This window comes from Sphaeramia orbicularis, chromosome 16 (assembly GCF_902148855.1).
Source record: "Sphaeramia orbicularis chromosome 16, fSphaOr1.1, whole genome shotgun sequence".
Lineage (NCBI taxonomy): Eukaryota > Metazoa > Chordata > Actinopteri > Kurtiformes > Apogonidae > Sphaeramia > Sphaeramia orbicularis.
Genome location: NC_043972.1, coordinates 47,205,649 through 47,231,889, shown reverse-complemented (window position 1 = coordinate 47,231,889; position 26,241 = coordinate 47,205,649). Strand labels below are relative to the sequence as shown.

At 38.0% G+C, this 26,241-nt stretch overlaps 3 protein-coding genes across 5 annotated transcripts in view; all 3 read right to left on the bottom strand.

The window, feature by feature from the left end:
* Window positions 1-26,241, bottom strand: part of LOC115435634 (zinc finger protein 239-like) — a 695,125-nt gene that overhangs the window by 110,598 nt on the left and 558,286 nt on the right. The window lies entirely within an intron of this gene.
* ppox (protoporphyrinogen oxidase) lies at window positions 67-13,422 on the bottom strand. Of its 2 annotated transcripts, XM_030158151.1 has the most exons (14): window positions 13,308-13,369; window positions 12,995-13,066; window positions 12,195-12,311; window positions 8,496-8,630; window positions 8,240-8,355; window positions 7,615-7,747; window positions 6,815-6,959; window positions 5,461-5,654; window positions 4,663-4,723; window positions 4,199-4,317; window positions 2,995-3,108; window positions 1,221-1,370; window positions 931-973; window positions 67-820 (listed from the first exon to the last, which is right to left on the bottom strand). In XM_030158151.1, the coding sequence occupies exons 3-14, from the start codon at window positions 12,276-12,278 to the stop codon at window positions 684-686; spliced, it is 1,431 nt and encodes a 476-aa protein (XP_030014011.1). In that variant the 5' UTR covers window positions 12,279-12,311; window positions 12,995-13,066; window positions 13,308-13,369; the 3' UTR covers window positions 67-683. The 2 variants fall into 2 exon arrangements, with proteins under 2 accessions (XP_030014011.1, XP_030014010.1); XM_030158150.1 differs by lacking the exon at window positions 12,995-13,066 and having other exon boundaries at window positions 13,308-13,422.
* Window positions 22,550-26,241, bottom strand: part of dyrk1b (dual-specificity tyrosine-(Y)-phosphorylation regulated kinase 1B) — a 51,368-nt gene continuing 47,676 nt past the window's right edge. For both annotated transcript variants that reach the window (XM_030158139.1, XM_030158138.1), the window contains exons 12-13: window positions 26,097-26,200; window positions 22,550-24,120 (exon numbers count right to left, since the gene is read on the bottom strand). In XM_030158139.1, the coding sequence (XP_030013999.1) occupies window positions 23,605-24,120; window positions 26,097-26,200 (620 nt within the window). In that variant the 3' untranslated portion in view covers window positions 22,550-23,604. The remainder of the gene's footprint in view (window positions 24,121-26,096; window positions 26,201-26,241) is intronic.

The window sequence follows — 26,241 nt, the reverse complement described above, 5'->3', positions numbered from 1 at the left end:
CGGTGGATGCTGGGATTCACCTCCAACACCAAACCATGTTGTATTTTCCATCATACAACGTTTTTCTCCCTTTAAGTCCTACACCTTGTATCCAGACTAAATGAGCTTCATTAACACTTCAGATTGTCTACATTCACAGCTGTTTAAGTGTTAAAACAAGCCCTCCAAAATAATCTAGTGTACATTATTCTGACACATACAGACATTAGAGTGTACATGTTACTAAAGGGCACAGCTGAAGTTACCAGATTCACCAGTGGAAACACTTGGCACAGGCACTGATGCACATCTCATTCCTTTAGTCTGGTCCAATTGAGGCTCATAGTTGGTTTCCAAAAATGCCCAAAGCAACCCTTATCTTACTACACTATTCTTATCATCTAGTAATGAATTAACTTAATAAATCATGACATGTTTTTGTGTCATACTACACTGATAAAAGCATCACAGCAACCCGTCAGCAGCTGCTCCAAACCTATGCACATTTACTTACAATCAACAAGTCCAAATTTGAGCTTATAAATGAGCAGGAGGCATTATGGGTAGAAAAAAAACAAACAAAAAAAACATTAATAGCTGATGGTGTATGGCTCTTTTGCTCATGTCTGCAATGCAGCATCAGATCCACAATTACTCATGTTGTTCGGTTCTGAAAATGGATGTCAGGTTTTTGAGCAGCTCCATTAGACTTCAGCTCCCAACAGCTTCTCTACGGCCGTTCGTCCATGAAAGATGACATCATTGACTGATACTCCATCATAGGAAGACCCGACCAGTGACAGCGGGAGATTATTCTCTTTTATGAAGCCTCGCATGGATTCTGAGAAAACACAAACACACTTTCACATTTCTACAGATTTACAACATGTGACTTTATCTTAAAAAGAATAAACCACGTAGTTCCAACCAACATCAAACCTGTACACTTACCTATTTTCTTAAAGTGTCCTAAATAATATTGAGGTATGCAGTCCTGATGAGAGACAAAAGAAGAACAGAAGAACTAATGTCAGCTCTACAGATGACACCAACACAACACACAAAATTACCAAAAATAGCTATTTTTTTAAATGGAAACAACTGATTTAACATCCTGACTGAAAACATCTCTGCCAACTCTAAACTGTTTCTGAATCTGTCCATCACTGTTTTGATGAAACATTTGTATTTGTATTTTTGGACAAACATGGATGTGCAGTGAACATTCAGTCCCATCTTACCTTATGTAAACCCACCCAACTCCATGTGGGCTCTGTTGTGACCCCAAGGTGGCATCGCACCGCTTCTGTGGCTCTGTTTAACAGATCTACCTCCTTCACATCCTCTGGGGTCCCAAAAACCTCCTGGAACCAGGCCCCACCCATCATCACCTAGACGACATTAGATGTGAATGTTTCAGTTCAGCTGCTTCTTGAATGACTGTAAATACCATCACACATTCATGTTACTGAAGCCAAGGGTTGATCTAACGATGCGTCCATTTTGTCTCTTTGGCCTCACATCTTTAACCAGCTACTTGAAGGTAAATGTTAAAAACTCTACTCAGGGTGCTTGATCTTTACCCAAATAAGAATTCCAGACTTTTTCCAGACATTTTCAAAACTGCTATTTTTTTTTCCCCCCAAGACCTTGATTTTATGTACTTTTATACTAGTGTTCCTACTTTTGTTGGTTGAGATTGTACCCGTTGTGTGTAGTAGAAATGTTCATTTTAATAAATGTATGAATGAATGAATGCATAATTCATACAAATATCTTTCACTAGAATCATTCCAGTAATGAGGGGTCATATTAATACCAATATCTAGGGACTGAAGCTAGTAAATGCGTTGTTTATGTTTTTAATTTATTTCCTGTTATGCAGCGTGGTACTGTGCTTCCAGTCAACTGAGCAACGTGATTGTAAGGCGACTGTATTCTAAAATGACTAATATCTTCCAAAATATTGGTCCTATCAACCTGTCAACTTGCCGAGACATTTAATGTAGAGATGGGACTGTTCCTCAACTGTAGGTACCAAAGTGGCCAATTAAAAACCTCTGATTTTCTCAGAACTGTGCAGATACACACACACACACACACACACAGATGCTCTGAGACCTTCCAGTATTATGATATAGATATGTTTTTCATGTTTTCTTGCAATCTAAACTAAAACAGGATTACTTTGTTTTGTTGCATATTTGAAATAAACAGAAACTAAGTAACTAATATGCTTTCCTAATGTATTTTTATTTTTCATACAAGATTAAGTGCCTTTGAGCATACTCTAAAATTCGATTAGTTTCCAGACTTTATTAAGACTTTCATACAAAATTCCATACTTTTTAAGACTTTCAAGACCTGCGCAAGCACCCTACTTCCTGGTAGAGGAGGGGCAGGACCTTTACACACCCATCAGGCCACATCACCCCTTTAAGAAGAAGGATCATCCCCAACACAATCCCTCTTAGTCTGATGGAGCATGCAGCCTGTGTAAGAGTTTAACATAACATGCATATTTGACATTTCAGTATCTGATCCGTTTCATCATCTTGATCCAAATAAGGGAAAGCCTGTAAAGAATCCTGCCTAATCCCTGACCACTTCATATCTGACCGTATGCCCATGCAGCGCTTTAATTACTCAATCTCAACCAGCCACAGTTCATCATCCTTCATAGTTTTTACAGTAACAGTGAAGCCTGCTACATACTCCGAGAGAACTTTCTTCTCGCTCCTGGGGCTGCAAGAACTAACTGACGTATTTTTGTTCTCACAGCCTGTCCTCAACACACCGTTTGGGCAGAACTTTCTTCTCGTGCAGCATGTGAGAACTATTGCGTGATTGGTCTGTATTCAAAGTGGGCGTGGTTAGTGCAGAAAAAAGCGGAGGACCCCCCCCCCCCATGAGTTTGGTACTTGAGTTTCTCATTAAGTATGAAATAAGACATCTAGTTGTTATAGTTCTGGGTTCTGTTCTCATGTAAACAGTGAGACCATGATGTACATGTACCGTCAGTCTAGTTGTGTGTCCATCAGGTCTGTTGTGTTGAGGGAATGGAACAGAATCATAGACGATCCCAAGTAAACCCTGATCCTCTGCAGAGGGAACCAGGTGACCAAAACCCTAAAAACAAGCAAAAACATTACAAGTAAGTCATAAAACATTCTCCCTGATGAGTAGTTTTTAAATCAATGATCACAGGAAGCATCTGAGTGTCTGAAGCAATGTCACTAAATATTAACTGCAGGGATTAAATCTTCACATCTCACTTAGGAAGAAAAATCTCCCATTAAACTTTAAAGAAATATTGATGTTTATAAACCATATGGACAAAAATATTGGGACACATCATGGCTACAGCTGTAAGGTGTCCTGTTCATGCTGATTTGAGATAAAATTTCCTTAAAGTTTAATGGGAGATTTTTCTTCCTAAGTGAGATGTTAAGAAAGTAGATGGTTAGCTGTGGTGGAAAATTATTATTTACAGTCAGAGTACAAAAAATATTTTAGAAATTTAGAGGTAGAATATTTAAAATCCTAGTCATGTATAAAAAAAGCCCAGAATAAATGTTGAAAGAAATGAAGTAAAAACCATCTCTGAGGCATTTTGGAAGCAAAGATAACAATTTAAATAAAACTAACAAATGCAATACAATGATATTTATGATATAATAAAATAAAACTATATTATGACATTTGTCATTATTGTTTTGTATCCCAGACCCCTGTTAGAAAAGAAACACCTGAATTCAATGTGTCCACATACTTTTGTCCATATAGTGTATATGTGACCCTCTGACCCCTTAAGAATGTGATAAAATAAAATCTCAAGTGAAAAAAATATTTCTATTATCATGAAATCATCATAATAAAGTGGATAAACCAGTTAAACAGAGAGAATATACATTAAAATGACATGTTTGACATTTTGAAAAGTGAAATTTCTAAATTTGGAATAATGTAGATGAAATGTACACTATGTAAACTTGTAAACAAGAAGAAGTGCAATTCATGAGCAGATAGATCATGTCATGAGATAAAAAGAAACTGAAAAGTCTGTTATTTACACTTACATGAAAATAAAGTTTAAAAATATAAAAAAGAGAACAGAGAAAGAGAAGGATTAAGCTGTGTTTCCACAAAACTGATGCTGTAGGCTAAATGGGGGAATAACAGAGTCAGTGCTAGCATATTATATAGACATGTGTCGTACCATTACAGGCAGGATGGAGCCTTCATACTCCAGATTTACCACAGCAACCGTCACCGTGGAGATGTCCTGCAGCTGCTGGATGAGCGGCTGACAGGAAGCAGGCAAGGCTGAAGACAGGGCTGCACAAATACAAACAACACTTCAGACTTTAAACACATCAACACATTAGAATGTGCCTTGACGAGTTCTTAACGGGTATTCTGTCATTATTTTACAAAGACAGAGATGCTCACTCATCTGTGATAATATGATCATGTGTCCAGACTGTAGGCTATAGTTAAAGCATTGCAAAGACCTTGGAATGGCATGGCATGTACTCTTTCAAGTGCAAAGTGACATTCTACATAATATACTCTGTATTCACACGTTTTTAACATCAGCTACATAAAGGAGAACTGGTCTGAAGGCTTTAATAGAGTGCAGTCAGTGCGTGTGTTCTCATATGTTATGAGTTCAACACTTACTTTTTGCAGGCAGTGCAGAGACGATGTGGTCAGTGTGTATGACTCCATCTTCCAAATGGATCTAAACAAACAAAAACAAGCATGTGTTTACTGTGAACACACTGAACAGTCAGATATAAGATATATTTCATGTAAGCATTTGAAAGTGTACCTGTACTGGTCATGCTTACAACATTAATTGTGTTTTGAGTATTACTTGTAAGCAAGAGAGGCAGAAATTCAGTGAAAAAAAAAAACAAAAAAAAAACAAAAAAAAACACCATAAATGCAATATAAATCCTTTATATTCGGTGCAGGGGCAGAACCTATGGGGAGCAGCCATTGCCACCCAAAAGTGGCATACCCATCACTGATTCCAGGTGATCGAGTGTGAGTAAACAAGCAGCAGTCAGTGAGTGAGATTAAGTTAAAGCACATGTTCGCAGTTGTTTGTGCAGTCGCCTCCGCCATTGTCCTAGAGACGTGACCCAGCACTGGCCGATGATGTGTCATCTTAGACTGGTGTCTGCTGCAGGGGGTCAGTGACTAGTCATCACAGCCCGGGTAATCGGACAATACTACGAGCTTTGGTCACTACCAGTGCTGGAACAGCCCGTGAAGGAGGAAACATGTCACTGACCATGACTGACTGACGGAGCAGTGACTTAGTACTCACATGTACCCGACAACAGGCTATAACGTAAGTTACCAGACAGAACCACTAGTATGATACATGATCTTTTGAAATAGCTACCAATGAAACTTCCCTACAGGTGCCCTCTGCCATCTCTGTTTTTACATAGAGGTGAACCCACTGACCGTCCAACCAGAGGCCGATGGGCTGACGTGTTTCACAGGAGTGTCTCTGTGAAGATGCACTCTTTTGTTCTGTCCAAGGTGCTCAACGATGGCCTCAGGGAGGGATTCCACTCCCCTACGCAGAGACCACTGTGCCCAGGACTCTTTAACAGACCTCTGAGCCAAAGGACCAGGGGGGACCATAGGACCAGGACCTGCAGGGGTTTCACACAAACACACAAAACACTTATTAATCACACAGAGGCAGAAGAAATGGTAAATTAACCCTTCTATGTCAATGTACAGGGAGGGTACAGTACATAACAACTCAAATGTGATGATTCTGTCCACTAGTACTGAGAATGAAGCGCCGAGTTAAGGATTTATGTGAAGTAAAGAAATACAGCAGAATAACATTTAACAGAGGGAGGAAGACACATGAACACCTGACAAAGGAATTCTGTTCAAATTAATACAGAGCAGTACAGAAGCATATTTGGGGGAAAACATATTATCTTATCTATCAGTTTTGTCAGTTATGTTATAATTCAGATTTAAGAACACACCATCAAACAACCAACCCTAAAAATGCTCAGTTTTTGTGCTTTAGGCCTTCACTAATAATACATGGTCTCAGAACTGGCATTTCTTTGTATTTGGAAACTGACACATTCTCACAAATTTAGCTGATGGGTTACACGAAATACGAGGTTATGTATGAAACAAAAAGGACAGAAACAAAACCTCAACAATTTATGAGCAATTAATGCTTTTAGTTTAGTTGTAAAGAGACAATACTACTACTGCTAGTACTGTTTCTGTAAAGCAGCATTTTATTAGTTTTATTAACAAAACAGAAATGTTATTTCACCATTAGCTTTTGCTATTTTGTTTTTGTCAATGATAAAAATTGCAGTACATCACCTGCATATGATTGATTATTTCATTTTGAATTTAACATTGAAACCAAAACAACAAGAAAATTTTATATGAAAGAAAAAAAAGCATATTTGAAAAGGAGCAGGATGAAATTTAACTTATATACTCCCTCCCCTTTGCCCCATCCTCCTACCTACCCTAAATTCCCATGTCAGATCCCATAAGTATCTCAACAAATCCTAAACATATCAGACTAAATTCTGACTAAACACAAAAATGCTATACAGATCAAAAATAGACTGTCCATTTTGCAACAGCAATATACACCAAAATAAACTCGGTCCCTTTCAAAACTATAATACACATCAAAAATAAACTGTCCCTTTCATAGCAGTACATCACCTGCATATGTAAATATAGTGTAGTATAACCTTTATTTTTCTATATGTGTGTAATTATTGGTAATGATAACAGTGTGGTGGGAGCTGGTACTTACCTGAGCCCAGCAGCATCCCGAGGATCAGAGACCCTCTACGCTGCTCTGCATTGAAGAGGGGAGGAAAACAAGAGCGCACACTCAGCTTCCTACAGTCGCCAGCAAAAACACCACGACAAAAACTGTCCACAGCAATGTCTGCCAACTACAAAAACACAAAGACAAGAAGCAAGGTTCCTACAGGTTTCTGCAAGTTAAATTTAAGACTTTTTAAGACCTTTTTAAGACTACGTAGAACAGAAATTAATACCTATTTCACAGCCATACTGGCAAAAATTCATGACTCCTAGAATTTAGAAAAATGTATTTATTTACTCCAACACTGTGAGTCTCAACGTTCGAAGTCATTTCTCACTGGGGGCAAAGTTAGCAATAATCGGTGCCTAATTTCAGTATAAACTGTCGGGTTGGAATGGGTGGAACTGGGTTGACTAACGTTGCGTTCTTTGCAGCTTGGACATTTAACAGACACATTTAAACATGTTTATTGCAGTTTATGGCAACATAACTTAAGATCGACCATATCAAATTTAATACATTTTAAAGATTCTTTTAAGGTATCAAATGCAGATTTGTAAATTCAAGACTTTTAAGACGTTTTAAGACCCCGTGGGAACCCTGAAGAAGGAAATGAAGAGGAGGCAGCAATATTACGAATATAGATTGATGGTGAATAATATAATATAATTGTGTTATTACTTTTGGGGCATTTTCACTGCTTTAGTTGCTCATACAATGATCTGGCCTTAGTTTATGATCACAGTAATCACTGTTGATGAAATGGACAGAGCTCCCCTCACCTCCTTTCCTAACCTCCTGGAAACAAATGAATGCATGGTCTCATCCTCTTTGTTGCCTTTCTTTACCAGCATCTCCTTGACAACATTAAACAGGAGAGGACGGGAGAAAGGCGGGAGTGTCCACAGGAGCCCACTGAAAGAAGACACAGAGGACATAAATCCAGTCACAGTTCATGAGAAGAAAGATACTTTGTTTTGGAAATTCGTGACGGTTTCATTGTGTAGTAAATAAGTCAACAAACACTGACTGTCAGCTGGAAATACAACCTAGAACACATTTAACAGTGTTTGGTGTTTTATAGGAGTTGAGTAACTTGGCAATATTTGCTTTTTGCCCTTGTGTTTTTTTTTTGTGTTCAGATAAATTATTGCATATTTAGTGCCATTTAGTTTTTTTCCCTGCAAAAATATACATTTAAGGCTGGACTGAAGTTACAGCAACTCCATAAAAGCAATAAAAATATAAAGTTTTTAAGACCAGATAATATTTTGAGGCCTAAATTCTGAATATTGGGTTTTAGATTTTTTAAAGATTTGCAGAAGCCTTCAATAAACCTGCATCATTACAAATGATATATTTGACATATTTATATGTTGTAGGTCTTTATCTTTGATGCAATCTTACCTTATTCTTGAGGGCATCCTGTGCAACTGTCCTTTAACATACAGATATCTGTTCTTGGAGGCTACATGACTGTATGTGACTGGTAGAATCTCCCCGGCAAGACCCAGCTCATCCACCTGCACATACACACTTTGATTAATATCATCAATTCCAATGTTAAAATCATCCCTTCAAGATTTGGGTTAGCTGTCCAGTTCAGCCCGCTGTCCACCAACATCTCCCTCGACTGTAGTGTTCTGACTGTGGTGGAACACACCATATTGAGCGTGTTGCGTCCCACTGCCCCACTAGGTCGAATCCCTCTGGGTCCATGTTCAAAGACTGCTCCATCGGACCTCCTGGTGGACCACAACCAGCCTCCAAAACGACTGCTGCTCTCCAATACAATGACCTGATAAAGAGACAAACTAATCATTTAATAATTGCCATTTTTAATCTCTATTCACACATAATTTAACCAAATATTATATAATTATTTTCATTAACCTCCAGGCCCTTCAAACTGTATCAAAATCTATGTAACATAAGAATGATGATATAGATTATGTATACAAATCTACTAATCTATATGTGGTCTTTTTAAGTTTACTTTTTGAATCAAGCATCATCTGCCTAAATTTATAACAATTTAATCAAATGCACAGGCAAGGCAAGGCAAGGCAAGGCAAGGCAAGTTTATTTGTATAGCACATTTCAGCAACAAGGCAATTCAAGGTGCTTCACACAGGACATTGAAATAAAAGAAACAAAAAGAAACACATTTAAAACATTATAAAAGAAACATATAAAAGGTGATTAAAAACAGCGAGTAAGAAAACAACACATAAAATCAAAATAAAATAAAATAAAATAAAAATAAAAACACACACATATTAAAGTAAGAGTTGCAGTGCAGAGTTTCAAAGAGAATATAAAATTTAAAAAGTCAAAAGCCTTTTAGTCAAAGGCAGCAGTGAACAGGTGAGTCTTTAACCTGGACTTAAAAGAACTCAGACTCTCAGCAGACCTGATATTTTCTGGTAGTTTGTTCCAGATATACGGAGCATAGAAACTGAACGCTGATTCTCCATATTTAGTTCTGACTTTAGGAACACAGAGCAGACCTGCACCAGATGACCTGAGTGGTCTGGATGGTTCATACTGGACTAGAAGGTCTCTAATGTATTTTGGGCCTAAACCATTCTGTGCTTTATATGCTAGTAAGAGAATTTTGAAGTCTATTCTCTGAGAGACAGGGAGCCAGTGTAGAGACCTCAGAACTGGGCTGATGTGGTCCACTCTCTTGGTCTTAGTGAGGACTCGAGCAGCAGCATTCTGGATCAGTTGCAGTCGTCGAATAGACTTTTTAGGCAGACCAGAGAAGATACTGTTACAGTAGTCAACTCGACTAAAGATGAAGGCATGGACAAGTTTTTCAAGGTCCTGCTGCGACATCAGTCCTTTAATCCTAGAAATGTTCTTGAGGTGATAGTAAGCTGACTTTGTAATTGTTTGTATGTGGTTTTTAAAATTCAGGTCTGAATCCATGACAACACCCAAATTCCTGGCCTGGTCTGAAGTTTTTAACTGAAGTGACTGGAGCTGCATGCTGATTTTAAGACGTTCCCCCTTGGGTCCAAAAATGACTACCTCAGTTTTATCTCTGTTTAACTGAAGAAAGTTATGGCCCATCCATTCAGATATTTGCTCCATGCATTTACCCAGTGCTTGTATGGGGCTATGGTCACCTGGGGACATTGAAATGTAGAGCTGTGTGTCATCTGCATAGTTATGGTAATCTATTTTGTTTTTTTCTATGATCTGAGCCAGTGGAAGCATGTAGATGTTGAACAGAAGGGGCCCCAGGATGGAGCCTTGGGGGACTCCACATGTAATTTTGGTCTGCTCAGATTTAAAGATACCTATTGACACAAAATAATCCCTGCCCTTTAAGTAGGATGCAAACCAATCAAGAACTGTGCCAGATAGTCCCACCCAATTTTCCAGTCGATCAAGTAATATATCATGGTCGACTGTGTCGAATGCAGCACTGAGGTCCAGTAACACTAAAACTGAAGATCTGCCATGATCTGTGTTTAAGCGAATGTCATTAAATACTTTGAGCAGAGCTGTCTCAGTGCTATGATGTGGTCTAAAACCTGACTGAAAGACGTTAAAGCAGCTGTTGACTGTTAAGAAGTAATTTAGCTGTTGGGACACAGCCTTTTCAATGATTTTACCTAAAAAAGGAAGATTTGATATCGGCCTGTAGTTGTTCATTGAGGTCTTTTCTAGAGTGTTCTTTTTTAGGAGCGGCTGAATAACAGCTGTTTTCAGGGTCTGTGGGAAGACTCATGAGCTTAGAGACACGTTTACAATCTGTAACAGGTCAGATGCCATGACATGTGAAACTTTTTTGAAAAAATCTGTGGGTAAAACATCTAGACAGCAGTAGGAAGAGCTCAGCTGGTGTAGAATGTCCTCCAGATTTTTGTCATTGATTGGATTAAAGTGTGTCAGGGTGTTTAAATGGTTTTCAGACAGCACAGATCCTGAACCTGGTGTTGAGGAATTCACGGCCTGTCTAATATGCTGAATTTTTTCTGTAACACAGATATACGTCCTCCAACCTGATTTGACTGTACTTCTCTTCCTGCTAAACCTCCAGTTCACAGTGCACTGTTTACATATGAGCATTTCAAACAGATATGGCAAAAGATGAAATGTGTGTCCTGTCTGTCATGTTGATTGTTTGCTTTTGTGACAGAATGGCACAAATGTTGCTGATGCAGTGAACTGTGAGATGGCCTTCTCTCCTGTCGTTTGGTAACAGATGGTCCAGTGTATCCTCTGCTACAGGAGACACTACAGGAAACACTGAAGCTCATTTCCTTTGAATTTATTGCAATTGGACAACTCTTATCATGGCTGACACTGAGATACTTCTGGGTCATTTCACTAAGTTTGGAAGCTCCCTAAGCAAAAAATATTATTCATATGAGCACAAAGAGGCAGTTAAAGGTAGGCTTTGTCTGCATGTGCAAAAGAGCACAGTTCTGACCAAAACCATAAACGATGATGAAGCAGATTCCAAACTTTTGGCTACAAAGTGTGTGACACCAAAGCTCCTTTAACTACACTGAACAAAAATATAAATGCCCCACTTTTGTTTTTGCTCCCATTTTTCATGAGCTGAACTCAAAGATCTAAAACTTTTTCTATGTACACAAAAGGCCTATTTCTCTCAAATATTGTTCATAAATTTGTCTAAATCTGTGTTAGTGAGCACTTCTCCTTTGTCCTTTGCTGAGATAATCCATCCACCTCACAGGTGTGGCATATCAAGATGCTGATTAGACAGCAGGATTATTACACAGGTGTGATTTAGGCTGGCCACAATAAAAGGCCACTCTAAAATGTGCACTTTTACTGTATTGGGTGGTCCAGGGGGGTCAGAAAACCAGTCAGTATTTGGTGTGACCACCATTTTCCTCGCACAGTCTTCTTCATGAATTCTCGGAAACAGCTTTGGAGATGGCTTACGGTAGAGAAATGAACATTCAATTCACAGGCAAAAGCTCTGATGGAGATTCCTGAAGTCAGCATGCCAATTGCATATTCCCTCAAAACTTGTGACATCTGTGGTATTGTGGTGTGTGATAAAACTGCACATTTTGGAGTGGCCTTTTATTGTGGCCAGCCTAAGGCACACCTGTGCAAAAATCATGCTGTCTAATCAGCATCTTGATATGCCACACCTGTGAGGTGGATGGATTATCTCAGCAAAGAAGAAGTGTTCACTAACACAAATCTAGACAGATTTGTGAACAATATTTGAGAGAAATAAACCTTGTGTGTACACAGAAAAAGTTTTAGATCTTTGAGTTCAGCTCATGAAAAATGGGAGCAAAAACAAAAGTGGGGCATTTATATTTTTGTTCAGTGTAATAGTATTCTGAATGCGTGTGTGATATACCTTTGTAACTTGTGGGTTCTTAGCAAGGTAATAAGATGCTGCCAAACCCCCAATCCCCCCTCCAAGCACTGTCACGCTTCTCATGAAGATATGAAGGTCTGCTGCATCTGGGTGTGTCTGTAAAAGAGACATGTGGATAGTGATATGGAAAACAGTTAGTTTATCACCCGCCTCAGTCTTTAGAGAGGCTCAATGGCTTTATTTTTAAATGTGGCTTTGAGAAAATTTGTACTTTAAAACAGCTACTGCAATTGTCATTCAAAGCTTTTCATGCTCTGTTACAAACTAGAAAACAGATGAAATAACAGAAAAAAAAAAAAACATGTTACTGATCCAATAAAGACATGGTTTATAGTCTTTTGTATTGTGCCCTGACAAAGGCTCTCCTCTGTGTAGTCAAAACATGCTGGCAATGGTGACCCCGGTGGTGATAAAGGACTAAAACTTGTTTCTGGATGTACTTTTTGTCATATATTTCTTCATTACTTTACTGATTACTTTATTGCGATGTAGTGTGGAAAACACAATATTTTAACTCAGACATGAACATAACATATTCATTATAAAATGTTAGGGTAACCTTTGACATTATGGACGTTGTAGCAGAGAATAAACTCATTTCAGTGCATCCCATAAACAAACTTAGATGTTAATATTTAACACAAAATCGGTAAACGTCCGTATTATAATGCAGTAAAATTTACGACAGAATCTACATTAATATACTACATTCGTCTAAAATAAAATGAATAGTGAAAATAAAATCAGCCCATCAGGTGAATTTTCACTGATTAATTCACGTGCAACAGCTGTGAAGGCGCGTGCACTGTTTTCGTAACAGTCAGTGAACGCCTCTTACACAAGGAAATAACCTGAATTAAATGATAAAACGGTTTCAAGAAGCGACACGGAGCTGCTTTTCCACTGTGAGTTTGTGCTGAACTTCAGCAGAGGTCCGTGGGTAAACTGACACGAGATATATATATATTTTTAAAACACTTTACTTATTTCGTGGCTGTGTCTCCTGTCTGCACCCCATTTACACATAAACACATTAGTTTTATTATACTCAGCCATGTGTTAATAAAATAGATATAAAGTCTGAGGAGTTACCTGGTGTAAAAGTGTTGGTCTGTGACTGTGGATGTAGTCTGTTACTGCTCACTGTCTGTCAAACTCAAGCTCGACCTTCTGTTTCCGGCTTGTGTCTTCTTCTTTGGGTTTTATTAGAGTTGTTAAACCAACTAAAAGGGACATTACCGCCCTCTCATGGACAGGAGTGGGAAACAATTCTTCAAAACTCTCAAAGGAGGAAGTCAAAATCTCAGGGCACTCCTGAATTTGTATCGGAGCAACATAGTAAAGAAAGGAAGAAAAAAAAGGAAGGAATAATTCTCACCAGCTGTGTAATCAGAGTTTTTATGTTTTTAAAGGAATTCTTTTAGTACAGGGGTTCCCAAAGTGGGGTACGCATACCCCCAGGGGTACTTGGAAGAAGTCCAGGGGGTACTTGACATTTTTTTGTGAAAAATACATTAACCCTTTCATGCATACTGGTCACTACAGTGGACAGCTATTCTACAGCTGTTTTCTTGTATATTCATGGGTTTCAATTTGGGATGTGCCGATACCGATACGAGTATTGGCATCGGCTCCGATACTCAGTGTGTGTACTTGTACTTGTACTCGTAAAGATATCCAATACAAATGCACCGATACCACTTACGGCCGTGTGACATTCACAGTTCAGCGCAGCAGGTACGCAGCGGTGGTGGAATAATGTGTGGGGAGTGTGAAGAGTGTGAAGATTTTTCAAAATAAATGACGGTGATAAAAGTAACGCTGACTGCAAGTAACGTTAAAGACACAGATACGGACGCAGCATTCTGTTCGTCCTCTGCGTAGATTCCATCCATTTTCCAGGTGCTGGCGCATGCGTACCCAGAATGAGAATACCAGCAGGAGTAGGGAGTGGTGCAGACCCTCGCCAGCGGAAGTGAAAACGAAACTTATCGCTCATTTCTCTTTTCTCTACCTGCTGAAGCTAAGCTGTTAAACCTTACTAGCAAAAACGCTGCAATATTAGAATCACATTAGTGTTGCCTCTGTCGTCTCCATGTTAGTTAGTACTGACTTTCTTCTTCTCAAAAAACTTTACTCTTCTTCGTGGTATTTGTCCAGTATGGTTAATTAACAGCGGCGCCCCCTGGTGGATTAATTGAGAAACGCTCATTCCAACACATTAAATGTCAGTAGCAGCACTTTGTTCCAGTCAGACTAATGACAATGACAATGACAATAAAGCACATTTACAAAAGGAACTAAGAACTGGAATGGAATTATTAAGTACTCGTGTCGGTACTCGGTATCGGCAAGTACTCAAATGTAAGTACTCGTACTCGTACTCGTATTCGGTCTGGAAAAAAGTGGTATCAGTGCGTCCCTAGTTTCAATTCATACCATTACTGTAACTGTGCTGTTCTTGATAAACCTGATCTGCACTAACATGTTTGAGTAGAAATCAATTGCTAATTATTATTAGACTGTAATTTACAGTTTTCTTAAACAAAAACTTTTTTTTTTTTTTTTTTTGCATATTATCTCCATGAAGTGAGTAATAACTGGTATTAGAGTATGCCAAAATGTGAGAAAACATCAGATTAGCTGCATGAAAACTGTTTTTATTTCATAATTTTCACACAGTTTATCACTTTCTGGTGATGGTTTTAAATACATGTTTCTTTGCTTTAAAAATTAAACCACTGGTTTCCAGCCTTTTTTTTTTTTCACTCCTGACCCCATTTTAACATCTCAAATTTCTGGCGACCCCAGACATTCAAAACAGAGAAATTTTTTTGCTAAAATTAATTTGTTTCTGATCATGTAATAGTTTGCTATACTGTGTTGCAAGCAAAAGATAATTTTAGAGGACATTTAGGCGATATAATGTATTATATACATACATATACTCTGTTCGGTCCAGTTTTTGACTGCGATTATGTCTAGCCAGGTTGAAGCATAGTAACACATGCGGTCACATGATCGGGTCAGTCACGATATGCCCTCTCAGATATTATATCCTGCATTTTATTTGAACTTGATTTTTACTAGGAAAATTGTGTGGTGTTTTAATTATAATGAAATATATATTGAATCATTAAAAATATTTTAATCTGTAATTTACTTTTTTTTTTTTTTATCAATTACTAGAAATTTCAGGCATCCCCATTAGAGTTTCAGGCGACCCCACATGGGGTCCCGACCCCAAGGTTGAAAAACACTGAATTAAACACATGGTGTCCAGCTGAGTGGACATTTTTGTAACTCCATGAAAAATAGGTTCATTAAAAAAATTTCAACCACACTGACTTTTTTTCATGCCTAAAGAGAAATATAAACACTCAGGACAAAAATCTCAACTAAGGTTCTCATAATTTATGCATGAAAGGGTTAAATAAGTCATCATGTACCCAATACAAAATAAATCATGAGAATTAATGCTGAAATATAAAACACAATAAATACATTCATATAATACTTTTATTGTCAATCATTTTGTATAAGCTTTGGTAACACTTTAAGAACATTTCTATTTTATATTATTCAAAAGGAGTTTATTTGAGTAGCTAAGTGATTCTTTTTTTGTTGATGAAAGGTTCATTTATTAATTAATGACCAATTTATTTATTTTTCTTATCAATGAATGAGGGCACATTTCAGTTTATATTTTGCACACAAAACTTACTTTAAAAATGTGTTACTTTTTATATATTACAGCTGAATATATGTTGTTTGTTTACAAAGTTTTAAAAAATATAAGCAGACATCTTTGGCACAGGAACAAATTTTGCCTAATTTTTTTCAATCAAAAATGCTGAAGTGAGAGTTGGGGGTACTTGGCTAAAATATATATATATTTCAGGGGGTACTCCACTGTAAAAAGTTTGACAACCACTGTTTTAGTACAGTTTGCCTCTGTGTTGGGAAATGAGTGAATGCATATGTACGTATTTAATGATGCAAAAATGGAGCAGTAAAGCAAGTTGAGGACCTGTTGTAGAAAAGTATTGTGTGGTTTTCTCATTATTTCAGAATCTAAATTGATGGTTGGCTGATCTTTTCAAGATGTATGGTATTTATGTAACAGAATTATAGATAAATTATAGTATTATTTGAATTATAAAGGAAATAGGAGGAGACACATCCATGCACAGCAAACTGAAATATAACTGTTAAAAACTAGAACTGCTGTTACTAGTATAAGTACAAATACCCATAACTGTTAACTGTTAATACTACTACTCGAAGTACTAACAGTGGACACACTAATACTGCAGCTGTTAGTACCAACTACAGAAACCTCTGCCACCCCAGTTACTATATGATAAACACTATCTCCATATACAATATGGATAAATGAATAATGATGATGGAGGCAGGAGAGAAGCAGGACCACAGCAGCAGGTCCAGAGATGATCCAGGAAAAACCTGTGAGAACTTGAAGAACTCCATGACTAACTGTAGCGTACCCCGAAGCTTCATTATTTACATAAAAAGGAACTGCAACTGAACTGTTCAATAGGATTTATCAGTGACTCACATTTGGTAAAGTCTCAGTACTTTTATTCTTGAAGCATTTTACTTGAAGAAAAGTATAAAACAAATATAAGACATGAAATTTAAGGTTTCCCATTTGTAAACAACCTTTGTGGACACTTAGAATGGAATGCTGAGTTTATTATGTGTGATGAACATGTGTGTCTGCGTGTGCGTGTGTTAAACTGTCTGAACAACTTTGAGTTGAGCTGGTGGGCTCAGCTACTTAGGTTTGTTCTTCACTGTCCTTTGTGTTCTTGTCTGTAAGTAAAGGTTTTAGTGTATATTTTCTTTGGATTGTGAATACACAAAAAAAGGTGTTGGTGTAAGATTGGAAAATTTGTGTTTTCGTTTTTGTTTTTGTTTTCAGAACTCAAAATCATGACATGCTGGAGGAAATCTCATGTTGGATGTCAAATCAGCCACCTGATTTAAACAAAGTCAGATATTTTTTCTCAATGAAAATTCCAGACTACACTCTCCATTAACTTTGACACAAAAAGTCCTTCAGCTCAGTTGAACAAAGAGATGAAAACATCATTAATGAATTATTTAGTTTGGTTTGTTCGCCTAAAGGATTTCTTATTTTGAACAAACTGTTCATATCACTAATGTGAATATGGTCACAGAAGAAAAACCTGAAGATCAGTGTCACTCATGTGTAGATCTGACAGCACATCCTTGGACAACCAGAGGTTACCAGAATCAAAAACCTAATGCAAATTCAGAGTTTTTGGCCTTAACAGACACCACCTGGACATTTCCTCTGCACCAGAACACCTGGAGGACCTGGAAGAGTATATTATTAGATGGATGATGTCCTGGTCCTGTTGGCACTTTAAAAAACATTAAAACAATCTACTGTGACATTGAAAGCTGAGAACTGCATTGAACTGAACTCTACAACTTCCATTTCAAGGTTCTGGGGCAAATCATCAGACGGGAAGAAGAACACACCCAGCAAAGGTGAAAGCTGTTGCTAGCATGGATGGAAAGGCCTCTGAGGATGGTCTGTCATTTAGGTAAATACTTCCTGAGAACGTGGACCTGGGAAAACGCACAAGAACATGCTTGTGAAAGACTCGAATAAGAGTTCAGGCAAACACACGTTTTGGTATTATCACCTCTAGGATGCAGTTGATGCTCTTGCTTGATGAATCTTCTCATGGACATGGATATATTACTCCATAACCAAGAGGCTGACAAACTAATACCGATCACATATGCTCCGAGATCACTCAACAACACTGAACAGAGATTCACTTAAATACAAACAGAGCCTTTCTCCATCACCCAGCTGTGTGAGTGACGCTCAGACTGGTGTTGTATTTCATATAGGAACCAGCTGTAAAGCTCTGATACAACTTTTGGGATTAAACACTTTGGATGAGCTCCACATGATCGAGAATGAGACGCTCATACACTTTATCACATGCACTAGATAAAAAATATAGCATGTATCACTGCAATCAAAAGCACGTAACACAGTCCTGGAGTCTAAAGGCCTTCACACTAGTAGATAGATTATAAACTTGGAGTATTTGCCATTTGGTTTTGTTTCTTTTTACACAGAAAATTTAAAAAATAATCCAGATTTACCAAAAAAAATCAACATTTATTACAGATGCAACTGATGAGATATGTCAATCAGATTTGTTCTATGCATTCAGTAGTTATCAAAGTTTTTAATCATATTGTGGATCCTTTGTGATTAAATCATCGGTCCATTTTTCTTTAACTAGAGATCAATTCCTGCAAATGTTGACCTTTGACCTTTTGACTGAATGTGTGTCACCACAACTGGATGACCTTCAACCAACCATCATGTTCCAGGTAGATGGTGCACCACCACATTGGTGCATGTGGGTAGGTTCCTAAATCAAACATTTGGATGGTCCCATTCCCTGGACACCTTGTCCACCAGATATCACTCCCTTGGATTTCTGTCTGTGGGGTTATGTTAAAAATATCATGTATCAAACAAAGATAAGGGACATCAACGACCTGAAGTAAAAGATCACTGATGCCATTGACACCGTATCACACCACACAGACACCACAGTCTGTTTTCGACCAACTCGATATGTAAAGTGTCATGAGATAACTTTTGTTATGATTTGGTACTATATAAATAAAATTTGATTGATTTGATTGATTGATTGATTGACATGGAAACAAATCCAGTACCATCTGGAGTGGCTTCATGATGGTGTCCATATAGAGGTGAATTAAATGAGGCAAAACAACTTCAATATCTAATTTTCCTTTTGTAATAATTGCCACAGATTTGTCTATTCATTTGCTTTTGTAATAAATCTGTTTAATTATTCAGAGACTTTATGAACACCTTGAACATCATGTTAAGTCTCCTGAGTGACCTGTAGGGGGCAAAATAACCCCTTCATTCAGCACTGGACCTGGGTGGTCCACCCCAGCCTCACAGTTTAAGAGAACATAGTTCATTCAACACTTAAATGTTGAAGACATTTTTTCAGCAGGTAAGTTTTGTTTTGGTTCTATAGGTCATGTGTCAACAGTAAATAAGACCAGTTTAAAGAAGGAGACAAAATTTGAGAAGAAACCAACAGACACTGAATGTAATTAAACTATGGAGCCTTTCTGATAGTAATGATTAATACTCCTCAGAAGGAAGGTTAGGGTTAGTAGAAGAAAAACGTTCCTAAACCACCACCTACTGGGTGCTTAAATCTGTACCTCCTGCTAAGAGGCAGTAACAAAATAAGCAGAGTTCAGTGTATAGAGGAGTAAACTGTGAGGAAAGAGCATTTAAAGTACCCTGTTCTGATGAGTATCTCGACTGTAGGAGAGTAGATGGGTCAGCAGTGATGGTTACACTGTGGTTTTGTTTTGTCTGCATGTATGTTCCACTAATCCAAATAATTCATCTGAATATACTAGAGCACGGATGTCAAACATACGGCCCGTGGGCCAAAACTGGCCCACCAAAGGGTACAATCCGGCCTGTGAGTTGCAAAACTTACACTGACAATATTAACCATTAAGGGTGTTAAAATCATTTTAGTTCAGGTTCCACAGTCAAACCACTTCAATCTCAAGTGGGTCAGACCAGTAAGATAATGACATAATCTATAATGACAACTGCGAATTTTTCTTTGTTTTAGTGTTAAAAAACCCCCCAAAACAATATGACATGAAAATGTTGGGATTGACAAACTATCCTTCCACAAAAAATGTGAATAACCTGAACAAATATGAACAACTTGAAATGTCTAAAGAAAAATAAATGTAATTTTATCAACATTCTACCTGTTACTAAATGGTTTGTGTATTTGTAGAGCCACTGTGATCTGTAAGTTATAATGTACATGTGTAAATGATAAACTGAGGTAGTATATTGTTAAAATTACCCTTATTTTTTCAGTTTGTTCATGTTATTCACATTGTTTGAAAGGATAGTTTGTAGATGTAAACCTTTTCATAATGTAAATTTACTTTTTTCACTCTAAAACATAGAGAAAAGTTTGTAGTTGACGTCATTTATATATTATGTTATTATTTTACTGGTTCGGCCCACTTCAGATCAAATTTAGTTGAACGTGGCCCCTGAACTAAAATGAGTTTGACACCCCTGACTTATATACTTCTGGCTGTTCATCAGATACGTATGGGGACCACTTCATGTGGGACACATGGCATGTTAACAGTGTCCCACATATTGGTGTTGTTGAGAATATGAGCTCAAGTAGACACTAGTCAGGCATCCATGAAAATATGTCATAAACCTAATTCTAAAAACAAAATGCATGTTTTTGTCCACCTCTGTTCTGTGAATATTATGAGATGGTTCACAGAGATCAGCAGTTATAGTATAGTAGTAGTGTCATATTTTAACTGTCCCGAACACTGAAACAACTAATGCAGGGTTCTTACAGGTGCCTACAAGTTCAATTTAAGTCTTTTATCAACCTTTTTAAGACTACTTAGAATAGAATTTAATGCCCATTTCACAGCTTATTTCATGGCCATGCTGGCAAAAAATTCATGACTCCTAGAATTTAGGAAAATTCGTGTCAGTCAGGTGGAGAATGATCTTCTCTTCAACCAAGCATTATTAAAGTTACACATCCCCATGCTCACTTTTCACTTGTGAGCGTCCCTTAAAGTTCCCAAAATCAGCTTTTTCAGGTGACTGACAGCTGCACGTGTGTTGGGCTGAATGTTCTCTGATCATTTCTCACTGGGGGCTGCAAAGTTATCAATAATCGGTTCCTAATTTCAATATAAATTGTCACGTTGCAACAGGTGGAACTGAATCGACTGTTACCTTCTTTGCAGCTTGGACATTTAACAGACACATTTAAACACAATACAGCAAACAAGTTTATGGCAATGAAAGATCTACCATATCAAATTTAATACCCTTTAAAGACTTTTTAAAAGGTATTAAATGCAGATTTGTAAATTCAAGACTTTTAAGACTTTTTCAGACCCCACTGGAACCCTGTGAAGGTACCAATACTACACTCCTGTCTTTTGACATTTAACTCATATAAAAGCACTCACCCATTACCTGTTTGATGTAGATAGTAAGTTGATGTAAGTCCAACCCCTTCAGGGCATAAGGTCCCCTTTTTTCAAATTGAAAATGTATGAATATCTGGACGAAAATGCATCTTATCATACAAGACCATGAGAACTGCCAACCTTTAGCTTAGTTTTACATTTTATGCCATTTTTATTGACATAAAATGAAGGTTATTTAAGACCTTCACACATTTAAAGCCTAACATGTAACCTGCATTATCAAGGTCATGTTTTATTTTCTAAAATTGGACAGGAATCACATTAAAATGTAAGTCTACCTGAGTAATGTTCCCCACATTCTCTTTGCCCCATATTTGGCTTGTTGCGGTCTGGTAACCACCAGAAATAAAGGATAAATGATTTCTTTGACCACTCAAATTTAACGACACATTTTATACCTTAGATTACTGATAAGAATTCAAATGTCTAAGATATTATGAAAGAAAAAGTAACTAAATAAATAAGCAAGTGTTTTCATCCTGTTTCTCTTCACTTCACAGGTCCAGTGAGTAAGATGTAGGAGGATTAAGGAGAATATTATTCATACATATATTTAATTTTGTGTATAATCTCACAAAAATGAGACTGGTTGTATTTTTGTTACCTTACAATGTGTACCACCTTGTTTCTAAAGTAGCTTTAAATGGACTTCATCTGTTTTCCATTGTACAGTGCATGTGCATGAGTGTAGACCTGACTTAATATCCTCTCAACTAAAAAGCTCTAAATGGACAAAACAAATATTGACTGAATAAAGAACATTAGCATTCATAACAGAGGATGACTCGATCTGCACCTTCACCACCAGGTATCACACACTGGAGCTTTACAGCCAGTCCTCTTGGTTGTTTCATGGTGAAACTGTTTTAATTGTATGTATGTATGATTACATCACTCCACTGTGGGTTCCCCTGTGTTATGAGTTTCATCCTGACAAGGCATCAGGTCAAGAGGTCATGTGTCATGGATTAAGAAAAGCGGAGATCTGATGTTTGTTTGACTTTGGTGTGCAAAAGTATACTCTTTATTCTTATTATATATCCAACTTTATTTTGCCCCGACCCATCCCCCTCCACCCAGCCCCCACAACCAGTGGCATTCCCATGTCACCAGTAACTGTCACTGTTACAATAGCCAATCAGAGCTCACCTGCTGAAAGAAGGCAACCAAACAAAGAAGAGCAGAAAAAAGGGTTACTTTCAGTTTGTTTTTTCTTGTTAAATAGTAATAAATACATTGAGATGCAGTGGTTCTTACTTTATCCTTTTTCTCTTAAGCAGAAGGGTTAAAAAGTTTTTTTTTCTTTATTTCTGTTTCTATTTCTTTTTATTTCTTTATTGATCTGTGTTGGATCTTTAGCAGCAATCCGGACCAGTTGTCGTGGTGATTAGCAGCACGGAGAGGAGGAGCTGTCTGGAGGAGAAACACAACAGGAGAAGGAGGAGAGGAAGAAGAGAATAAAGGGAGAAGGGGAGGAGGAGCAGAAGAATGAGATCCCTCTGAAGCGCCAGGAAGAAGGCATCAGTGTCCTGTCACCTTCTCTTCCCTCCGCCTCCCTCCTTCTCTCCTGACTCCGAAAACAACAAACCAGGCGACAGACGGACATAAACTGAACCCGAACGAAACAAGTTTAACAGAGACAGGAAAGAGAATCCATGAGACACACACGCGCACACACACACACACATTATATACATATACATAAATATATATCCATGTATATATGTGTATGTACATATGTATGTGTGTGTGTGTGTGTATATATATATATATATATATATATATATACACACATATATATATATACACATACATATATATATATATATCTCCTTCAACTTTCAGCCTCCAATGAACTAAATGGTAAAGATTGGCTCTTCTCTCTTTCCTCTTCATCCTCCTCCTCCTCTCCAGGCATTAACAACAATCAAGGAGAACACACAACTCCTCAAACCACAGGAAAAAAAAATCAAATAATATTAAACAACAATAATAATATTAATAAAAACAAACTGGTCACAATCATTCCTTTCCAATTACAGTCGCAACAAAAGACAAAAAAAAAAAAAAATAACAGAATAAAAGGAGAGTTTTCCCAGCATCCTCCTCCTTCCTCCTCCTCCTCTCATGCAGAACAAACTCCTTCAGCACAAAGTTCACCTCTTTGTCTCTGAACTCTGGCTGTATGTGTGTAGTTGTAGTAGTTGTAGTTAAAATTGTATGGCTTTAGGGCATGGTTCAGGTTTTATCAAGAGTTGGCTGGCCCCTCATCTGAGTCTGGCCTCCCTCTGCCCCCTGCAGCTGGGTTATTGTTGTTGGAGGCGGGGTAGTAGTCCTCAGGGGGTGGGGCTTGCGGCCCTGGGGCGGTGGGGGCCGTCCGAGTCCGGAAGGCAGACAGTCCGATTGGCAGAGCGAGGGGCAGGGAGGCGGAGCCAAACTGAGAGGCGTCCATGGAAGACACCGCCCCCAGGTGATGCAGCCCTAGGGACACACCCACATCCATGCTGTCACTCATTTGGGGCGAGGATCCCTGCTGGCCCCCCCCTCCGCCGATGCCCGTCTGTCCGCTCTGCCGCAGGCCGCGCCCGCCGTTCCCGTGGTGGGAGTAAGTCGGGTGGGGGTGGTGAGGCGGGTCCAGGAAGTGCCGCTGGTGCTGTTGGGAGGCGGCAGGCTTGTGGAGCAGCAACTGGGTGTATGCTGGGTCCTGACCCCCACCTCCACCATCACTGCCTGGCCACATCCTCATCTGTTGCTGGGAGGGAGCCTGAAGGATGGGATGGCGGAGATGCACAGAGACACACAGGACTTAGATATCAAGGACAACACACACACTGCTCAATGAGGAATGTGTTGGTTTTCCAGCTCAAACAACTTAAAGTAGTGTCAAAACTTCAAAGACCTCAAAGAATGAATCAGTTTTAGACCAGTGATTCTCAACTGGTGGGTTTGCAACCCACTTTTGGGTCGCAAACCCTCTATTTTTTTCAGTGGGTCGTGGGCTAATTCCTGGGCAAAAAAGAAAATGCTAAAAAACACTAGTTGCACTTTATTAATTGAATTCATTTTGCATGAAAACAGAGTGCGTTAAAAATGGCTGTTCCTGAAATGTGATTGTTATGTCAGCTTTATGATTAATGCTTGAATAAGTGACTGAATGCACTTTTAATTTTTAACTGAGTACACTTTTTGGTTTTGGTTAAAATGTTCCTCATTTCGTATTAAAGGGAATATTTCCCTCTTCAACATCACCACCTGCTGGTCAGTTTGGTTTATCATTAAACTTGTCATCTGTGTTTTCATACTGTGATATTCTGTATTATCTCAGGTTCAAAACACACCATCTTTTCATTGAATAAATTTGAGAAGTTTAACTTTTATCAATGTGGGTCACAGTTTGTCATTTAGGGGTGATAGTGGGTCCTGAAGCCAGATCAGTTGAGAACCACTGGTTTCGACAGTACACTTCTCTGGTGATTGTCACTAAATCCAAAATACCAACATATAATGTTGTTTGTTTCTGTAATTGAGGATGGAAATTGACCTTTTAAAGTGCAGCGTTTGGCAAGTATATCTTTTGAGAGGCTGATACTGAGATTACAGTTTAATTAATTGTGCAGCCTAGTGCTGATAAAAGGGTTTGGGTTGACTTCATGACGTGTGATTTTGAGATAAAGTTGTATCTGGATAAAGTTATGTTCATCCACAGTTCTTCTCCACACAGCTTTTTATTGCGGAACAACAGTTATTTCTATAATATGAATAGGAAATGGATTTTTATAGCTGGTTGGTATGACAACAGAGCAATATTTTTATGATTTACTGAATTCTGATGGTCATCTGTTACCATCCAAGATTTCATCATAAAATATAAAAGCTATTTCCGGATAAGAAAATAAAATCTTTGAAGCAGTTGCCATTCCTTTACCCAGAATGGCGGAGAATTTACATCTTTTTTTTTTACTGACACATTTTTATAAACGTTCATATATCAATTACTTAGGTTTGAGAGCCACAGCTTCTTGTAATTGCAAATATATTGCATACATATTTATTTATCTTTATTTATAAATCTTTTTTAACAGACAACATAGATACCAACATTCTATTTATTTTAATCTTGTTTTTTCACCTCTGGAAAACACAGAGTTCAATGAACACTGTTTTAGTTCAGAAACTCCAGGCTGTGTTGAAATGTGAATGGACCAAAGAAACAATGACGCAGACAACCCAGTCTGATGCCTGATTGAGTCTTATGAGTCACTATACACCTTCACTGGTTCTTTGAATACCGGAGGAAAGAATCATGTGAAAGGGAGGAAACAAGATGTTGTCCTTGACAACCAGCCATTGATGTATTTCATTACTAGGTGTTAATTCACCAGGGATACTGTCCTTCAGCTCTCTGTTGGCAGCTTGCATGCAGCTAAATTCTGCTTTTTTTCAAGACGCTACTGTCTACATATACCACAAGTGAGATACTATTAGTGTAATTTGTGGTTTTATCATCTCTCTTTGTCATGTGACATGTGTTTTTGTATGTTTTACAGTGTTATTTCAAATACTTTATGAAAATCTTTTAAAGTGAAAACACATTAGTGTGGATGGAGGCTCAGTTTATGAAGAACTGTTTACCGTTCAACACTAACAACAAAATGTTTTATTCTGAATGTCAGATTCATTGTTTGTTTCCTGATGTCCTGTTGTGTATGAGTAACTGCTATGATGTGGTGTTGTGCATACCTGAGGGCTGGTCATCTCATAGTCAGAATGTGTAACAGCAGAGTTGTAGTAGCGGTTACTGTAGCGGTAGTTGCGGTTGTCATTGGAAGAACCACTGGAGCCACCTGGAAACAAAAGACATGACCAAAATGAAAATCTTTATTCC